Genomic DNA, 21,238 nt, shown 5'->3' with positions numbered 1-21,238 from the left:
AGTGCTTGGCATGTGGTGGATATTTAATAAGAACGTGTTGAGCAAATGAATTATCGTTTAATAGGCCTTTCTAAGAAGCTTACAGATGAATAAATGGCTTGAAACTTGCAGCTGATACTATCATACCATAAATCTTCAAATCTTCCACCATGCCTTATTTTAGACAAGAAGTTTCATTACCATCATCATCATAAGGTGACAAATGTAAGAGCTATGTTTCATTGATATTTCAACGTAAGAAATTCAAGTAAAAGAAAAATAGCCAAATAAAAACAATAATTTTAAAACCTTACGTAGAAAACATTATGTGTCTCAGTTTGGCTGTTATTGACTTCTACTTCATAAAATAGGCATCTGCTAATAAAATTCTGTGGATTCTCCCATTGCACATATAGGTCATCATTGTGGAAGGAGAGGTTTTTAATATGTGGAGGATCAGGTTTCACTGAAAAACAAAAATAGAACACAAGTAAGCTTCCAAAGCTTGATTATACACACAAACACACAGTCGGCCCTCCATATCCATGGATTCCACATTCATGAATTCAACCAACCATGAACTGAAAATATTTTTTAAAAAATAGCATCTGTGCTGAACATGTACAGAGTTTTTTCTTCTCATTTATTCCCTAGATAATATAACAACTATTTACATAGCATTTACATTGTATTAGGTATTATAAATAATGTAGACATGATTTAAAGTATGTGAGAAAATATGCATAGGTTATATGCAAGTACTATGCTACTTTTTATCAGGGACTTGAGCATCCATGGATTTTGGTATCCTTGGAAGTTCCTGGAAGCAATCCCTCACTAATACTGAGAGACAACTGCGTATATATGCAGGGTTCATAAAGTTAAATCAAAACAGAGCTGATGCATTTAGTGGCCTTTCATGATCAGATACATAGTTTTAGAATTTCTGATTAGCCACAATTATAGAAGAAGTTTATTTAAAACTGCCTAGTAAAATGAATTTAAGGAACATATTTGGGGTATCTAGCAGATGATATGAACTCTGACCTGCATCTGGTTAGAAAATGGCCAGGGTATAATCAGGACATCTAGATGCAACATAGAGAATAAAGAAAGGCTTGGATCCAGATGTACTTCCACCTGATGAGTAATAAGGCACCAGATACAAGGGGCTTCCCTAGTTGTCACTTATTAATGCCAATCAAAGACCACCATTAAAACATTGGCTTAGTCTCTGACACACACTGCAACATAAATGCACCTCAAGGAAATTATGCTAGGTAAAATAAGCCAGTCACAAAAGACAAATATTGTATGAATCCACTCCTATGAGGTATCTTAAGTAGTCAAATTCATAGAAACAGAAAGTAGAAAGGTGTTTGCTAAGGGCGGAGGGGAGGGGAAATTAATGTTTAATGAACAGAGCTCGGTTTTGCAAGATGAAAAAGTTCTAAAGAGCTGCTGCACAACAATGTGAATATACTTAACACTACCGAACTGTACACTTAAAATGTTTATGATGGTAATTTTAATGTTGTGTGTTTATAACCACAATTAAGAGTAAAATACTTTGGGAGCCAAGGTGGGTAGATCGCTTGAGCTCAGGAGATTGAGACCAGCCTGCGAAACATGGCAAAACCCAGTCTCTACAAAAAATACAAAAATTAGCCTGGCGTGGTGGCACACGCCTGTGGTCCCAGGTACTCGGGAGGCTGAGATGGGAGGGATAGCTTGAGCCCGGGAGGTCAAGGCTGCAGTGAGCTGTGATCACGCCACTGCATTCCAGCCTGGGCAACAGAGACCCTGTCTCAGAAAAAGAAAAAAATAATTTATTTTTAAAAATGCATTAGCCTGGTCAATTTACTTTTTCAGGAGTCAGCTATACTTAAGACCAAGCAATAGAAAATAATGGGTAATTAACAGAAAACAACTTGAAGATATCATCTTCTATCTGAGAAGGATCTTCCTTCTTCCTTTATGTCACCATTAATATCCAGAGAGAAAAACAGCAAAATAAGACTTAAAAGGTCATCTAAGATAATCTGCCAAACAAAGAGAAGGGCTCTGCTTCAGCTTACCCCACTAGGCAAAATACTCCAACCTCACTCCCTTGGCCTACAAAGTAAGCTGACTTTGGTACCCTATTAGAATTCACTTCTATGACTATCTAAGCCAGAATCTGAGCTCCCAGTTGGGATATTTCAACAAATAAACCATTACGCTAGTGGAATTTGCTTTAGTAATTTACACAATGTGTTAATACGCTTTATGTCATTTGGACCTTATGACAATTTTTTTAGATAGAGGGAGATTATATATTCCATTTCACAGATAAGGAAATATTTGAAGGGGGTTTATATGCCTTGCCCAAAGTGGAGGAGTTAGAACCTAATCAGATAATTTGTGTTCAAGTTGAGGGTGCTTTCTAACAGGCTGACATGCAGCTGGCACCCACAGTTAAGGCTATACTGGTTTTTCTAACTGATCAGTGCCCATGCCATACAGAATGTTAAATATTTTGAATATCACCCGATTACACTACCTTAAGTCTATGCCTTTTCTAAGAGACAGATTATTTAGGAACTATATATGATCATTATGAGTATCATCCTCTAGTATCAAGAGTATCAAGAGACTAGACCTTAGAGTCAGATGGCCTGGGTTCCTGCTATGATTTGAATGTTTATCTTCTCCCAAACTCATGTTGAAACTTCATCCCCAATGTGGCAGTATGGAGAGGTTGGACCTTTAAAGAGATAATTGGGTCATGAGGGTTCTGCCTTCATGAATTGATTGATCTATTGACCGACTAATGGATTATCATGGGAGTGGGACTCGTGGATGTATACAAAGAAGAAGAGAGACCTGAGCTAGCATGCTCAACTCCCTAACCATGTGATGCCCTGTGCTGTCTTGGGACTTTGCAGAAAGTCCCCACAAACAAGAAGGCACTCACCAGATTTGGCCCCTTGACCTTCCACTTCCCTGCCTCCAGAACTCTAAGAAATAAATTCCTTTTCTTTATAAATTACCCAGTCTCTGGTATTCTGTTATAAGCAACAGAATACCAGAAAATACCAAACAAAAAATGAACTAAGACAATTCCAATGTTGGTTCTACAACTAACTGTTCTAACTCTCAGTGTACTCTAAACAAGGATAAAGCATCTGGCACATGTGTTCAATAAAAAGAATTTCCAAGTTTACTTCTTTAAAAAGGATCTATCAAAGAAAGTTATACATCAATATAGTCCCTTGTTTCAGAAGATCTTAAACCCAGAATCATCATTTTTTATTATTTGTACTGATTGTGCAAAAGATAGAATACACTTTTTATCCATACTGTTTTAGAGGACTTCTAAAACTTACCACGGGAAGTTAAAGGCACTATATTGAAGGATGGTTTAATTTTTCCTGCATTATCCTTGACCATTATTTGGACACTGTGTTGTTCAAAACTGGAATCCTTCACTTTGGTCAGATCAAAGGAACAACCAAAGTATTGGCCTTCTCTATAGATGTTTTCACATTGATGAATTTTTTCCAGGCTTCTGTGCCTACAAGATAAAATGAGACAATCTTCTGCATTATATTCAACAGAGTATTCAAGAAATAAGAGCAGGCTGGGCGCAGTGGCTCACACCTGTAATCCCAGCACTTTTGGAGGCTGAGGCAGGCGGATCACTTGAGGTCAGGAGTTGGAAACCAGCCTTGCCAACATGGTGAAACCCTGTCTCTACCAAAAATACAAAAATTAGCCGGGTGTGGTGGCAGGTGCTTGTAATCCCAGCTACTCAGGAGGCTGAGGAAGGAGAATCTCTTGAATCTGGGAGGCAGAGGTTGCAGTGAACTGAGATTGCACCACTGCACTTCAGCCTGGGTGACCGAGTAAGACCCTTCCACAAAAAAAGAAAAAAAAAAAAAAAGGCAGAATTCTTTTTAATGACTGAGATGTCCATGAAAAGCAATATTTGCAATGGGCAAGATAACTTTTTTAAAAAAAACCCTATTTTACAATGTGACTCATTTCATATGCTAGGAAGAAAAGACTGTTTTCTTTTTTTTTTTTTTTTTTTTTTTTTTTTTGAGACAGAGTCTCACTCTGTCTGCCCAGGCTGGAGTACAGTGGCACGATCTCAGCTGACTGCAGCCTCCGCCTCCCGAGTTCCAGTGAATCTCATGCCTCCCGAGTAGCTGGGATTACAGGCACGCACTACTACGCCCGGCTAATTTTTGTATTTTTAGTGGAGACAGGAGTTCAGCATGTTGGCCAGGCTGGTCTCAAACTCCTGACCACAAGTGATCCACCCGCCTCGGCCTCCCAAACTGCTGGGATTACAGGCGTGAGCCCCTGCACCCAGCCTAGATTGTTCCTTTTTGATGAACACTGGTACTCTCAGCAGCTATAGAGACTACAGGAGGCCTATTTCTTCTGTATAAGAGAAGACATTCTAAGGCTGGGATTAGAAGTTTCATGCTTCTTGAAAATGCCTATCTGCTGAATTCTACGATTCCTCCTCTGGTCCCTCTGCCCTGCTCCTTCCTTGTTTCTTGGCTTGTTCTGTTCCCTCCTCCCTCTTCCAGCAGAGGGGGAGTAGGACTACTCACATTCTTCCCTCTTTCTGACTCCCTCATCCACTCACATCCAGTTTATCACTCCCTCATCCTTCGACTACAGTTTCTATGCTGGTAATTCCTAATCCTGACATCTCACCTCAGAACAAATCCCAGATCTCCAACTGCTCCATTTGAGTGTTCTACCATTGCCTCAAATCCAGTGTCCAAAACACATCATGCACCCTCTTCTCCACCAAACTGTTTTTTCTTCCAACCTTCCCATTATCAGCCAGAGCTCATTTTCTTTGGGCTCCTAGATTAGATAATTTAAATTAAAATCACCTTTTCCCCCACCTCTGTTCCCTGTATTCTATTACCAAATTCTGTTCTTTCTTCCTTTGCAAAGCTTCATGGATCCTCGTCTTTTATGATACATCCATTGCCCACACCCTGAGATTCATACCCTAATGACTACAGGCTCCATTGCTTCTTCAGATTGACCTCCCTGATCTTCATTATTAGTGCCCTCCAATCACTGCCAGGTCAATGTTCTAAAACATAATGGCTTTCTAAGTGTCTCACTCCACTGTGTGGCTTTAACTGTCTTCCATAAGCAGTATTACAGGTACCTTATTTCCCATTTCTCCTCGACACATACCTTTCCCCAAAGATCATCAGCACCTAGCCCAGCGCAGGCAGACAATGTGTTTATTACACTTTTTTTTTTAGTCTAGGCTATCAGAGAACTGTTTTGTAGTAACTGGCAGAAGACAGAGTCAAGTCTTACATCATCAGCCACAAAGGGAGTTGCACAAAGGTTTTGCAGAAAAGGAAGACAATTTTAAGAAAAATGAACTGAGAGTAAAGAGTCCCAAATCCTTAACCTGTTACCTCAGAATCCTCTGTACTACTTTAAAATGCAGCTTTCTCAAACCCTCTCCCAGAAAATCTGATTTAGAAGGTTTTGCCAGGACCTAGGAACCAGCATTTGAACAGCAATTCTCCAGGAGATTCTGCTGCAAGTCAGTTTAAAAAAAAAAAACTCAGAGCTAATGTATTTATTCCTTCAAAGGCTGCACAAAGGAATGCTTCGATATAGAAAATGCTTTTTTCCTTCAACAGGTAGTACATAAGCTTTTCCCCCTCGTTGCAGCGCCCTGTGGTTTCTGAAGAAAACAGTGTTGTAAAAATGAAGTTATTGTCATGACTAGTTTTTGGATCAGACAGTCCTGGAATGTTTTCCGCCCATGGCCAAAAACAGAAACTGAAGAAATTTAATGACATTTTTCTTACATAACTAAAGAAAGCCATGTGTAAAATTGTTTTTAATGATGAAAGGAACTCCTCGAATGCACAATCTTCTTGATCCCTTTTTCATTTCTGTACCCTGAGTATTCTGCATATGCTCATGGATCTCAGATAATGAAATTTTAAAACAATTTTGTTGTAATTTAGAAATAATTATAGAAGGGAAAATACTGGTTCTGAATAGATAACATTTCTTGAATTCTTGTGAAACATTAACCTAAAACAGCAGGTGATTCCTGTTAAAATTTATATACTGAATTCATCTGCAGAGTCACACTGCAGATATGAGAAGGAAATTGACAAATTAAAGACTATTCTCCCAACTCAGAAGATGATTAATGTGGTAAAAAAAAAAAATCCCTAAAATTCGTTGGCATGACTAGTCTGCAGCTCTTCAGGCCGTGGTCTGTTCAATGCCAGACTGTCCCTACAGGGACACAAGTCATTGCCCTAGGGCTTCAATGAATTATTTTGATTTCAAAAAATGACTCCAGGCCAGGCGCCATGGGTCACGCCTGTAATCCCAGCACTTTAGGAGGCCGAGGTGGGTGAATCACTTGAGGTCAGGAGTTCCAGACCGGCCTGGCCAACATAGTAAAACCCTGTCTCTACTGAAAATACAAAAATTAGCCAGGTGTGGTGGCACGTGCCTGTAATCCCAGCTACTCAGGAGGTTGAGGCTGGAGAATCACTGGAACTCGGGAGGCGGAGGCTACAGTGAGCCGAGATGGCACCACTGCACTCCAGCCTGGCGACAGAATGAGACTCTGTCTCCAAAAAAAAAAAAAAGAAAAGAAAAAAAAGAAAGACTCCGTATTTTATGGTTGGGGGTTAGGGAAAACAGTCTCTGGCAGTTTGTTTGATGTGATTTATACTGGTACCTAAACCATTTCTGGTGCTTGCTAATGAGCACTGTGTCTTGACTCCCTTTCTTTTGTGGTTTTGATTAGAAAGGATCTATCTAGAGGAGAGCAAGAAAGAAGGAGATATGGGTTAGGTACTAATTCTGTGAGACGGGAAGAGGCCAGCACTGTGTACTGACTGCATCTGCAAAGGAGTGGGGATGAATAACAATAATAATAATAATAAATAGTATTTTTTTTTTGAGATGGAGTCTTGCTCTGTTGCCCAGACTGGAGTGCAGTGGTGCGATCTCGGCTCACTGCAAGCTCCGCCTCCCGGGTTCACACCATTCTCCTGCCTCAGCCTCCTGAGTAGCTGGGACTACAGGTGCCCGCCACCACGCCTGGCTATTTTTTTGTATTTTTAGTAGAGACGGGGTTTCACCGTGTTAGCCAGGATGGTCTGGATATCCTGACCTCATGATCCACCTGCCTCGGCCTCCCAAAGTGCTGGGATTACAGGCGTGAGCCACCACGCCTGGCCAATAGTAATAATAGCTATCATGGATTGAGCACTTACTCTACATATGCTAGCAGCTAGTCATGGCTCTAAACACTAGCCCTCACAACAACCTTAAGAAGTAGGCACTATTATTACTATCTCCATTTCACAGATTATGAAACTAAGGCTGAGAGAGAAGGGACTTACCCAAAATCACACTAAAGTAAGGAAGAGAGCCAGGATTTCAACCCAAGCAGTGTGGCTCCAGAAAGAATAAGCTGTGGGGTGGTAAGGGGATAAGATACAGAATCTATACCAGCACCATCCAACAGAACTTTCTGGGATTATGGAAATGGTCGCTATCTGTGCTGTCCAATACAAGAGCCACTCATCACTTGTGAAAGTGGTTGGCGAGACTATGCAACTGAAGTTTTAATTTGATTCAATTTTAATTGATTTAAATTAAAATGTAGCTAGCCACATGTAGCCAGTGGCTCCTATACTGGATGGCACAGAACTACACTACAGAAAGAGCCCCTGCTGATGACCAGCTCTGGGACTGTGTATGACAAGAAGTAGGCTAGGTGCGGTGGCTCATGCCTATAATCCCAGTACTTTGGGAGGCCGAGACGGGCTTGAGCCCAGGAGTTCGAGAGCAACCTGGGCAACATAGCAAAACCCTATCTCTACAAAAAACACAAAAATTAGCTGGGCATGGTGGTACACACCTGTGATCCCAGCAACTCAGGAGGCTGACATGGGGGGATGGCTTGAGCCTGGATGGTTGAAGCCGCAGTGGGCAATTATCACACCAACTGTACTTCAGCTTGGGCAACAGAGCAAGACCCTATCGCAAAAAAAAGTAGGATCCTTGATACCTGCCCCCTTAGATGCTAGTGACCCACCACTATCTTGGAATTGCATCTTGAGCGACCTCCAGTGGCTGTGCAGATTTTTCCCTGCAAAAAGACATCAACTGAGGGCTGAAAGCCAGCCCAAGTACCATCTGCTCTCAGCTTTGGTGAGAGCCTGCTTCAGCCCAGAGGAAGAGGAATGCTTTTTCAAATTGGTCAGTCCAGGTTTTTTTGTAATTCATTCACCCAGAGGAAACATTCTTTTAACAATTTGCATTGAGACTTTGTTTTTGCTAGTATATCCCCAAGGCACTTCCCTATTTTTGTCTTAGAAGAACCCCAAGGACTAGGCTACCATCTGCCTCCAGTGCCACCCTGATTCTAATAGCTGGGATAATTTTCTACCCAGTCTGCCATGGAATGAGATATAGTTTTAAGACTTCTTCCCTTCTTTTCCAGTCCCTTATATAGACATAGATTCTTTAAAGGTTTTCCCTGTGGTTTTACCAATAATGACTCCAGGGAAAACAAGAGGGTTTAATAGCATAATAAACACATGGATGCTGCCAACTCACAAGACATCTTAAAAGCCTGTGTAACGGCTCTCCCTAAACTTTACTACAACATCAACAGCCAGGCTACTCCTTCTTATTAAGGCTTAGTTCTTTGGCCCCTTCTTAGCAATTCTTTAGGGAGCTGGATCTACTCAATCCTTCTCTCTTTTTATTCATGAACCATAATATTCCTCAGTTGCTTATACCTCATAAGTCATCACCGCAACCCCGAATATTCTCTAGCTTTGGATCCTACCAAACATTCACAACTTATTTATGGAATACCTACTATATATCAGGCACCAGGAGAAACAAGACACAGCTCCTGCTCTCAAGAGAAACTGAAGCCTGTAGCAGGCTACCACCAAGTAACAGGAAATGACAACACAATGTGCTGGGTAGTATGACACAAGAAATTGCAAGGTGCCGTGAGACAAGAGGAAGGGACACATGTCTAGATTTGAGAGGTCAAGGAAGGCTTTCTGGAGAGGAAATGGTGTCTGGGCTGAAATAAGGATAAAGACAAATAAGAGGCATCCAAATGAAAAGGAAAGGCCTAGGCTACAAGAGGATGCAGAATGTTTCCACTATTCTGTTTGAATATTCTGTTTGAAATCTAGTGTTCTGTTTGAGTATTTGAAGAAAGCAGTCTGAGGAACTGAAAGAAGTTTGCTGCGGGCGAATGGTAGGCTGCAAGAGGGGCGGGGGTGCATGGAGGCAGATGCAACCGAGTCTGGAGAGGTTGACAGGGGCCAGGTCTGTCATAAAGCGATTTGTCTGTCATGCTGGAGAGTTTGGACTTTAACCTAAAGCCACCAGGGAGCCACTGAAGGGTTTTAAGTAAAGGAGAAACAACAGGTACCAAGAGTGAGCAGGTGAAACTACAAAACCTCAAATGAGATTTACATCAGGGGGGAAAAAAGAAACAGACCTCAGACATAACCACACAGAACTTCTGGCTCCACATGCAGGATTTCCCAACTTTGCCAGGAGGATCCTTCCACCAGGGAGGAGTGCGGATGTGAATCCTGGGGCAACTTTGGAGGTTTTCATCCAAAAATGTGTGTTACTTTTTTTTTTTTTTGCATTCTATTCCATGATATAGCCATGAGTGTTTTAATGTATCAAAAATGCTTTCCATCATGTCATCAGGCAAAATAGACACTCTAGCATGAAAGGCCATGTTTATCCAGTAGCTTCACAAGTCTTGGACATGGCTCTCCACATCCCATTCTCTCAGAAGAAGTCTTAACAAATGACAGTCAGGGAACAAGGCCATGTAGAGGCAGACTGCCTATGCTAGGTCTCCCCTTCTCCACCCTGACATCACAACGATTAAATACCTCCATTTCTCAAAATGCTCTTCCCCAGAGGCCAGCATCAGAGAAACTCCCCCATCTAGGCAGTCTTCCTCCTTCATCAAAGCCTCTCAGTCCCCTCTCCATCCAGCCATCCACCTCCCCTCGACCACCACCCCAAGCTCCAACCTAACTTCCCACAGGAATCTATCTATCCCTCTGCAACAGCCTTCAGCATACACTGTCTTACTTAATTTAATGCAGGTCACTGTATCAGGCACTATCTTCTCCTCTATATTTTGAGCTTTAGGAGAGAAGAGATATGTTTTTTGTCTCTGCTGTGCATTCAGTGGTTTATCCACAAAGTGTTCTAAATAAAGCTTTACTGAATTAAACTGGATTAACCTGGTCTTTCTTCCTTGTTCTGTTGCTAATAATTCTAGGCTCTAAAGGGAATGATGGAAGACTAACTTAGAAATTTAACAAACTTTGTAGTAGATATAGTCACAAATACCAAATACTAAAGTATCAAATATCAAAATATCAAAGTTGTTTTGCAGGAAGCTAAACTACTTTTTGAGGCTGGGTGTGGTGGCTCACACCTGTAATCCCAGCACTTTGGGAGGCCGAGATGGGCAGATCACTTGAGGCCAGGAGTTCGAGACCAGCCTGGCCAACACGTTGAAACCCTGTTTCTACCAAAAATACAAAAATTAGCCAGGCATGGTGGTGCATGCATGTAATTCCAGCTGCTTGGGAAGCTGAGGCAGGAGAATCACTTGAACCCAGGAGGCAGAGGTTGCAGTGAGCCTAGATCTCACCACTGCACTCTAGCCTGGGTGACAGAGCAAGACTCTATCTCAAAAACATAAATAAACAAACAAACAAACAAACAACTTTTTGACCCCGGACATATCATTTTCCTTTTTAAAAGTAGACATCAATAACTCATACATTGCTAGTGGAAATGTAAGGTGAACTAACTTCTTTAGAAAACAGTTTGGCATTAAAAAAAAAAACTAAATAAGCCATTACTATATGACCCAGCAATTGCACTCTTGGGCATTTATTCCAGAGAAATGAAAAGTTATGTTCATATAAAAATCTGTATGTGAATATTTACAGTAGCTTTATTCATAGTAGCAAAAAACTGGAAAAAACTGAGATATCCTTTAATTAATGAATGGTTTAAAAAACTGGTACATCCATATCATGGAATACTACTGAGCTATAAAAAGGAGTGGCCTCGTGATATACAATTACTTGTATAGATCTCCAGGGTATTACGCTGAGTTTTTTTTTTTTAAGCCAGTCTTAAGTGGTTATATACTATAGGATTCCATTTCAGTAACATTCTTGAAATAATAAAATTAAAGAGCTGGAGAACAGATTAGTGGTTGCCAGAGGTTAGAGGATTGGGGGAGAGGGGTGTACAAGGAGAGATGGTTTAAGACGGAGGTGAGTGTGGCTATAAAAGAGCAACTCCTTATGGTGATGCAACCATTGTATATCTTCACATGTGATAAAATTGCATACAACTGTACATACACACACACACGAGTGCATGTAAAACTGTTGAAATAGGACTGAGGTTTTTGGATTGTACCAATGCCAATTTTCTGGTTTTGATAATGCACTATAGTTACACAAGATGTTACCACTGGGAGAAACTGAGTGGAGTATATGGGATCTCTCTGTACATTTTTTCTGGTAATATACAGGATCTTTATTTAAAAATAGAAAGTTTATTTAAAAAGTAGACACCAAAGGCAGATGCATTTTTCATTGAAGCAAATTGTCCATCTTGTTGAGTTTGCAGAAAAAAATAAAGTTCTTTTATTTTTGACTAGGTTGGATCCAAAGGCTCCCAACACAATTACAGTCAGTCTTCCAGTAACTGTACTGTACATACTCACCAATAGTAGAGAGTATAGTTAGTGTCGGGACTGGTATTCCTTCCAGGGAGCCAAGAACACTTCATGTAGCTCAGGTTGTGCCAAATGCATTGAAGCTCAGTCACAGCAGACTCAGGATCACCTAGAATATCCAGGCCAAGAGTTTAAGACCCTTCTTTCCTTGTAATGCAAAGTAGCAAATCACTCTTTGGCATGGGGATGATGAGAGTGCTTCATGCTGCTTTGTCAGAAAGCAAATGCTTCATCTCTCACCCCATTTTACCCAGAAGTCACCCAGGATGGAGGAAACTCAAATCTAATTTGTTCACAACCTTCTCTCTTACCTCCTGATACAAAGAAAACATCTTCCCTATCACTGAGGGACCCTAACTAATATTCCTAACCGGAGGGAGAGATAAAAGATCAAAAACTATTTCAATCATAGACAATATCTACACAATTCCTAAATGAATGTGGATATACAAACAACCCTTATATATATCTGTCTTAAAAAAATTATTGAGGTACAATTTAACTTTCTGTCTTTTGATCAATACTGACACATTTTTTAAAAAATACACATTCAGCCAGGCAGGGTGGCTCACGCCTGTATTCCCAGCACTTTGGAAGGCCAACAAGGGTGGATCATTTGAGGTCAGGAGTTCAAGAACAGCCTGGCCAACTCGGCGAAACCCTGTCTCTACTAAAAATACAAAAAAATAGCCAGGTGTGGTGGCACATATCTTTAGTCCCAGCTACTCGGGAGGCTAAGGCACAAGAATTGCTTAAACCGTTTTGGAGGTTGCAGTGAGCCAAGATCTTGCCACTGCACTCCAGCCTGGACAACAGAACAAGACTCTGTCTCTAAATAAATAAACAAACAAACAAACATTCCTCCTGAAGCAATTCTGGGGAAAGGTAAGCCTAATTTAACTCTTAGTAGTTGCCTCTTAAGTGTCATGACTTTAAGAGCCCTAGTATCTTTCTGACCTAAAATCTCTATCTTTATAAAGCCATTTTAGTTAAGGTATAATGTCTTTAAATTAAACACCTCTGTTTAAAATGTAAATCTGTTATCCCTCATGATCCTTGAAGGGGTACTACACTGAGCCATCATCAACCATTTTATGTCATAGTATAGTAATTATTATTTTTTTGAGACAGAGTCTTGCTCTGTCACCCAGACTGGAGTGCAGTCATGTGATCTTGGCTCACTGCAACCTCTGCTTCCCAGGTTCAAGCGATTCTCCTGCCTCAGCCTCCTGAGTAGCTGGGACTACAAGCATGCACCACACCTGGCTAATTATTATTATTTTTCTCCATGTTGACCAGGCTGGTCTCAAACTCCTGACCTTAGGTGATTTGCCCACCTTGGCCTCCCAAAGTGCTGGGATTACAGGTGTGAGCCACTGCATCTAGCCGTTTGTTTTTTTTTTTTTTTTTTCGTTAACTCCTAAGGAAAGGAGAATAGGGCAGGTAAGTTGTTTCAAATCTCCTGGCAGTCCTGAATTTTATAATTTTACAAACAGCACTTCATGTGTTTGTGATCAGTACAAAGCAGGTAAATGGAATGGCTTAGAGCAAAGGGCACATAGAGCTAAGGACTGGAGGTTAAGAGATGGGGCCCAGCCCTACCCAACCAAGAGACAACAACATATTATATATAATTATATATTATATAATATTATATATATTACATATAATGTATATTATATATTATATATAGTATATATATGTGTGTTTTATATATATATGTTTTTTGTGTGTGTATACACACACACACACACACACACATTCACTCTTTGCCAGGCACTATTCTAAGTACCTCACATATACTGACTTACGTAATCATCCCAATAATTCTAGGAGATAGATACTATCATCATGCCCAGTTTACAGATGAGGAAACTAAGGTGCAGAGGGGCTAAGAAATTTGCCCAAGGTTACACAGCTAATAGCTGGCAGAGCTGGGATTTAAAGTTAGACAGTTGGTTTCTGGTAGCCCTGCTCTTAATCAGTATATGCTACTCCCTGTATGTAACATAAGAGCCAGAAGGATATTGGGAGAGGTGGGATTGGGGAACAATGATCATCCTCACTACTTGACAGCTTTTCCTAAGGTTGTCTTGTACTATCTTGTCTAGACTTGTATTGGAGCCAGGCCAGCATAATATTTTTCTCTTTAAACAACATCTTTTCCCAAATATATCCTGTGTATCAAACTAAGTATCACACATAATGGGTAAGAGAGTATTTTGTGTTTTATTTTTAAAGCACTGGGCCTGAAATGTGAAGACATACAGCAAGTCACGCAGTTCCTTTCTTCCTCATAAAATGGATCAGGGTAATAATACATGCCTTACTCACTTCACAAGATAAGCTTGTGACTCTCGATCTAAAGGAGGGGTGTGCGTGTGTGTGAGTGTGTGTGCGCGTGCGCGCACGCTCATGTGCACATGCACGCACGTGCATGTGTATATCATTTTTTAAATTATTAAATTTTATATAACTATTAGGCATTGTTATTCAAGTTGTTTGTAAGCTTCTTCAAGGCAGAGACATACTCATATTTTCATTGAGCTGCTAGCACCTAGTACAATGCCTGGCACTTATTAGACTCAGAAAATGTTTGAGAATTGAATTAATTAATGAACAATGCACAAAAGCATTGGAGCATTCGGATTTATTCTCTAAACACCAAGAGATAGCACTTTCAGTTGTTACCTTCTGGGGGTGAGATGCATTTTTCAACCAAAATGCTAGGCTTCTCACTCTCATTGGTGCTACACTGGGACCCCACTTGCAGACAAATCCTCTCATTCAGGGGTACTTCTATTGAACGACGAGTTTCCGGAGCTATTTTCTAAGGTTAGAAAATTGAAAAAGGCATTGCTTCAGCTAACACACACTTATATAATGAAACATTAGCATGTTTAAATGTGGTGCTTTTTTTATCAAAAAAGTTATCAAATGGTATAGATCAGTGATTCTCAATTGGGGCTGATTTTGTTCTCCCTACCACTCTCAGAGACATTTGGTAATATCGAACACTTTTTATTGTCCTAACTTGGGAGGGGGAGGTTACCAGCATCTAGTAAGTAGAGGTCAAGGACGCTGCTAAACATCCTACAATGCACACAACAGCCCCCCTCCTCCTACAACAAACCCTTCAGCAAATGTCACTAGTGTCACCACTGAGAAACCCTGGTGTAGATACAACAATTTCCCGCATTTTAAAGGTATAAACATGAAATTTACCTATAAACCTACAATGCTAACATATCAACTCTCTAAAAGCAATTTTAAAGGAAACAATATGATTATCAAAATTCACTTAGAAGTAGATGCACTGTACCAGGAAAATTAAGGTTAAAAAGGGATGCTTTAAGAATCCAGGAATCATGCCAGGCTCAGTGGCTCAAGCCTATAATCCCAGCACTTTGGGAGGCTGAGGCAGGCAGATCGCTTAAGCCCAGGAGTTCGAGACCAGCCTGGGCAAAATGGCAAAATCCCATCTGTACAAAAAAAAATTGGCCAGGTATGGTGGCTCATGCCTGTAGTCCCAGCTACTCATGAGGCTGAGGTGGGAGGATCACTTGAGCCCGGGAGGGGGAGGCTGCAGTGAGCCAAGAATGCACTCTAGCCTGGACAATGCAGTGAGACCCTGTCTCAAAAAAAAATCCAGTAATCATGGTTACTTCTGGGTAAGGAAGTAAAGGAGGAGGGCCTGAGGGCTGAAGAGAGACTTTTCATTAAACCTCTCTCTCTACTGTTTGACTATTTTGACTACCTCATATATATGTATAAATTTCAAACATTGCTATATGTGCTGAGTATATACACTCTCATTCTGAAAAGTAGATAAGCTTTGTGGAACCATAGGAAGCCAATTTATAGACATCATAGAGACATAAATCACCAGTCTGGTTACTATGACTGAGAATAATAAGATTAATGGGCTCTCTGGGAAATTAACATTTCCCAAACTGACAGAGTTGGAATAATTAAGAATGGAGCTGCTTTTAATCAGAGCTCCAAGGAGAGCACTTCCTGTTTTGCAATAGCTTCTGACTCAAGTCAGAGATAGTATTTCCTTTCATCTACATGTTGACGGCCATGAAGAGGAAAATTTGCCACAGTTAGTTCTATCTGCTACCCTAAGGAGCTATTCTGCCATGTCACATGCCTGCTGCCAGCTGAGCATGAGGGCAACTGTGAGATACCCCCAAAACCAGGACATATGGATGGCCTCTGAGAAGTAACTAGCAAGTCAACAATGAATAAATCATAGCAAGGACACAAAAACAAAATCACTTTATAGAACCAGAATAGCTCTTAGGTCCAGTCAAGACAGCACTCTGAAAAGGGAGTTGGTCAGCCCTGGAAGAACAGAAAAAGAAATGTCTGTGAGCAAAATCCTGACAGGCAGGAAAAAGAGGGTGATACAGGAATGTGGGCATTGAATTTTTCTGTCCCACTGGCAAAGCTGTTTACCCTCAGTAGGGCCTCCAGCTATTCTTAGACAAGTATATTTTTACAACTAATTTCTGATTCCTCACCAAGAAACCTACTTAACATTTGGCTTCCCATATAGGCTCTGCCGACAGGGATGAAATGCACCAGTTATGCTAACAGAAATCTTCCTAGAATGCTTCACCATTACCATTACCATTTTCACAACAAAGTAAAAAATCAGCCCCTAAGAGATGCATGTGTGCTGAGGAAATGAAGTTTCTGAGTATGTGAAGCTGAAGACCTGCCTCCAGGATCATGGTAATGGTGGCAGGAAGGCTTCGAATACAAATTTTACCGACCTCACAATTTTACTAAGCACAAGTCCCATATATCTTTGAAGAAGCCACCCTTATCCAAGGATCCATGGCAATTCTTGTTTGGAAGCTATATTTGCCCTTTGAAGACATCAGGGGAAAATGTACAGTCAAATGTCAAATTAGACTGTACAGTCAAATACAGTCAAATTAGAATCATCATGAAAATAATCCCAGTTTTCATATTATAATGGACATTGTTCCAGTTAGAGGGTTACGGAGTTTTAGTACACAAAAATTATCACAATGGAATTTTTAATTTAAAAAATGCCTTAGTGGCCAGGCGTGGTGGGTCACACCTGTAATCCCAGCACTTTGGGAGGCCAAGGTCACCTGAGGTCAGGATCACCTAAGGTCAGGAGTTGGAAACCAGCCTGGCCAACATGGCAAAACACTGTCTCCACTAAAAATACAAAAAAAATTAGCTGGTCGTGGTGGCATGCACCTGTAGTTCCAGCTATTTGGCAGGCTAAGGCACAAGAATTGCTTGAACTTAGGAGGCAGACGTTTCAGTGAGCTGAGATCGTACCACTACACTCCAGCCTGGGTGACAGAGCAGACTCCATTTCAAAATAAAATAACATAAAAAATTAAAAAATGCCTTAGTATCTAAATCCGAACCTTATGCTTTAGGCATATGAATAATAACATAGAAAAGGGACAGTAGAGGGAAAATTTTTTCAAATAATATTTTTTTAAAATTTCTTTCAAAGTTCAAGGTAAACAATATTAAACTGGCACTAATAAAGTAGGAACCCAGATTATCAACAACTGCCAAGTCAAGTACACCTCTCTGTATCACACAAGAAACTAAATTCCTAAATTCCTTCCATCAGATTTTTTTTTTAAACAGTCTTGCTCTGTTGCCCAGACTGGAGTGCAGTGGCATGATCTCGGCTCACTGCAACCACTGCCTCCTGGGTTCAAGCGATTCTCCTGCCTCAGCCTCCCAAGTAGTTGGGATTACAGGTGCACACCACCACGCCTGGCTAACTTTTGTATTTTTAGTAGAGACAGGGTTTCACCATGTTGGCAAGGCTGGTCTTGAACTCCTGACCTCAGGTGATCAGCCCGCCTCGGCCTCCCAAAGTGCTGGGATTACAGGCATGAGTCACCACGTTCAACCCTCCCAACAGATCTTGATGAGGTATGTGTGATGGCTCCCATGTGACTTTTGGCTTTGGTGAATCATTCCCACTGGTAGCTGCTGTATGATGTTATGCTCCACCCTGCAGGGAATCTGGTTCCCTTTGAAAATTTATCAAAAACCAAGGCAAGAGTCCTGAACTGATCTCCCCAGACAAATGTTAACTTGGCTGGACTGCACCTTTCTCAACTCCAGAATTCCTTTCTCAAAAAGAAAGGGAGTTAGCTTCAGCATCTTCCTATTTGGATGCCTGGCCTTTTGATTAGTTTGCCTAATGGGACTTGCCCATCTCTTAGTGATGAAAGATATCTAAAATCTGATGCTAGATCCTCCTTCTACTTGCCAGCTGAGGAACTATTAGACATTGCTTAAAAAATGGTGGAGGGCTGCCATTTACACTAATCTTTTCTTTTCCAAAAATCCTCTGCAAATCCCTGTCTCTCAACTTGATGAGCCTCCAATCTTAAGATTGACAATGACCTCAAGGGTTTATCTCATTTAGCAACTTGGGACCTTTGAACATTTTCCTAAGCCCCCTAATGTACAAACTATCGTAATGCCATTGCTTCAATATGCTTCAGGGATACCTCAGTTTGGCCCAATGATGCTAATGCTGTACCCAAAGGACAGAAAGAGGAGAGGAAAATTACTTCTGCCATTCATTTTCAGCCTCCTGATGATAAACTTGAAAAAGGTCCAGACAGGATATCTCCTATCACTGACTGGAAGGAATAATCCGTGTTCATCACAAATGTAGGACTGATGGCCAACAATGCTGTCAAATGGCTACAATAAATGAGCTGGCCTTAGGCAGAGGTCACCCTTTTTGGTCTCTATCTGGTTTCTTCAGGGGTAAAATGGAGGAAACAAGATTAAATGATAATATTAGGCTGACAAATAATAATGACAACATTCAACCATTTTGACCCATAAAAGTGGTAATTTCACATGGCTCAACCTAACAACAGTAACAATAATAAAAGCTAACAATTACCTAGCACTAACTCTGTGTCGGGTGCATTACAAACCTCATCTCCTTTAATGCACACGCCATCCATATTCAGTAGGTACTATTATTACCCGCCCCCCGCCAAAACAACCCCATATTTTATAAACAAGAAAATGGGAGCTCAGAGAGGTTAAGTGATTTGCCCAAAATCAAACAGCTTGAAAGGGGAAGAGATAAAATTTCAAGTACAATTCTATCTGATTCTACTGTCTCCTAAAGTTACATTTAACTCTAGATTTCTGCACATACTCTGAGGAAATAGCCCCATTTCTAGGCTAGAACACCAGCCTGGCTACCTGATTGATCCTTGACAACTTAAGGAAAAGGGACCTGAAAAGCAACCTCTCCTCAGGGTTTCAGTTAGACACTTGGGTGATTACAGGGCTTACAGCCAGAGGCACTTAGGGTCTTTCTGTGAATTTCTCAAGGCTCAATTACCAAAAATCACCACTAAGACTCCAAATGCCTAAGGCCCTTCCTTAGAAGGAACAAGAGGAAGCCGACAGTATGTAAAGGCAAACTCCAGTCTCACTGCTAGTAGTATCATTGGCTTCCACATTTAGAAGACCTCTTTTAAAATGCAAATACTTCTGATAAGCCTCAATTCTTTATCAATTAACGCCTAAACCATAAGTAACACCTCAGCAGGACAAGGGAGAGGAAGGCAGATTAGCAAATTTCCCTCCAGAGGAAGAGCATGTTCCAACCTGACTATTAAACTTTTGTATATATACATTATTTTCTGTGTCCCAGCAAGCCAGCGAAGTGAGTAAAGCCATACTTTATACATAAGGAAACAAACGCTCAGAGAGGTTAAGCAATTTATTCCAGGCCATAGAGTCAGCTAAGAGTGACAGTGCCAATCAGAAGCTAGTTCTCCTGACTTCCTGCCACCAAAGCTGCCTGAACTTGGTGCTTCTACAATTCACTGATGCAAAGCACTGTTGCTAATAACTTCTCATTCTGCCTACTCAAAATCCTGGACAAATTCAACCCCAAACACCCAACCCACTCACCGCCGCCACCCTGCAACAAACACATACACACCGAAAGAAGGTATAAAAAGATTTTGAAAAAAAAGTTGAATAAGATTATCATAAAGGACCTGAAATTATCCAAACCTATTAACAAAAATTCACTTATATCAGTTGACTAGAAATCTTGAAAGTCTTCCTCCTTTTTCCACGGGCATTACAGAACCCTCTACTCAAACACACCTGCCACTGACAACTTACTTTTTCGCTTTCCATATGGCCATTTACTTTTACACCACATAGTGCCTGTACATCTATTTGTCCATGTGATTAGCAAGATGGTAAATGTAAAAATTCCCCAATTAAGTGTTATATAGATACAAGGCAATACAGCTACAGGCAGGAACATAGGAACAAATTTTAACAATAACATAATTATTTATTGAGTACCTTAGAGATAAAGATATCTAGTATTTCCTGTCAGAGCAATCTCAATTGCATTTAATTGTCAAATAATTAGCAAATATTTTTAAGTGTTCACTTGTGTCAATAGTTGCTTCTATAATTTCCCCAACTGAAATTTAAACACACCCTAAAATACAATTTCCACTTCGACGTAAGATTAGAATTTGGCTTATTCTTGGCTCCAATTCATAGTGTTCACTTTACCTCATCAATGTAACATGTTGCAGAAAACTTACCTTATCTTGTTTGTCGCCAAAATGACTAAAATACCATAGACTACAATTTGAGCTGGCTCCCTCGGGTGGATTCCATGTCCATATTACTGTGCAGAGGTTTTCAACAGAGACACTCAAATTTGTCACAGGTGGCTGAGTTTCTGTTCAAATCAAGGACAAAAAAAATGAATTTATCAACAGTATTTTTAATGGTTTGCTTAATTCTCCCAAGTCCTAGAGGGCAAGACAGTAATAACTGAGTTAACAACATCTAACATTTACTGGGCCAGGGACTATTCTAAATATTCCACACATATTAATCCATTTAATCCTCACAACAATCTTGGAGATAGGGACTAGTATTAGCCTCATGTTTTTGTTGTTGTTGTTTTTTGAGATAGAATCTCACTTTGTAACCCAGGCTGGAGTGCAGTGGCACGATCTCAGCTCACTGCAGCCTCTGCCTCCTGGGGTGAAGTGATTCACCTAGCCTGTTACTGGGACTACAGGCACATGCCACCACGCCTGGCTAATTTTTGTAATTTTAGTAGAGATGGGTTTTTGCCACACTGGCCAGGCTGGTCTCGAACTCCTGAGCTCAAGTGATCCGTCCACCTTGGCCTCCCAAAGTTCTGGGATTACAGGTGTAAGCCACCACATCTGGCCTATTGGCCTCATGTTAAAGATGAGGCAACTGAAGCAGCAAGCAGGTGAAGTAATTTGTTCCATATCCCATGGCTACAGTAAACGGCAGAGCTGGGAGTGTCACTTGAAAAGTGTGGCTCCAAGGTCACATTCTTAACCACTTCCA

At 40.8% G+C, this 21,238-nt stretch overlaps 1 protein-coding gene across 2 annotated transcripts in view; it reads right to left on the bottom strand.

The window, feature by feature from the left end:
- IL13RA1 (interleukin 13 receptor subunit alpha 1) overlaps window positions 1–21,238 on the bottom strand; it is a 78,352-nt gene that overhangs the window by 43,857 nt on the left and 13,257 nt on the right. For both annotated transcript variants that reach the window (XM_034949439.3, XM_034949438.3), the window contains exons 2-6: window positions 20,449–20,588; window positions 14,513–14,651; window positions 11,810–11,930; window positions 3,348–3,535; window positions 294–445 (exon numbers count right to left, since the gene is read on the bottom strand). In XM_034949439.3, coding sequence (XP_034805330.1) covers window positions 294–445; window positions 3,348–3,535; window positions 11,810–11,930; window positions 14,513–14,651; window positions 20,449–20,588 — 740 coding nt within the window. The remainder of the gene's footprint in view (window positions 1–293; window positions 446–3,347; window positions 3,536–11,809; window positions 11,931–14,512; window positions 14,652–20,448; window positions 20,589–21,238) is intronic.

Source organism: Pan paniscus, chromosome X (genome assembly GCF_029289425.2).
Source record: "Pan paniscus chromosome X, NHGRI_mPanPan1-v2.0_pri, whole genome shotgun sequence".
NCBI classification, from domain to species: Eukaryota; Metazoa; Chordata; class Mammalia; order Primates; family Hominidae; genus Pan; species Pan paniscus.
The sequence above is the reverse complement of the archived record's forward strand: the minus strand, read 5'-3'. Positions and strand labels throughout refer to the sequence as shown.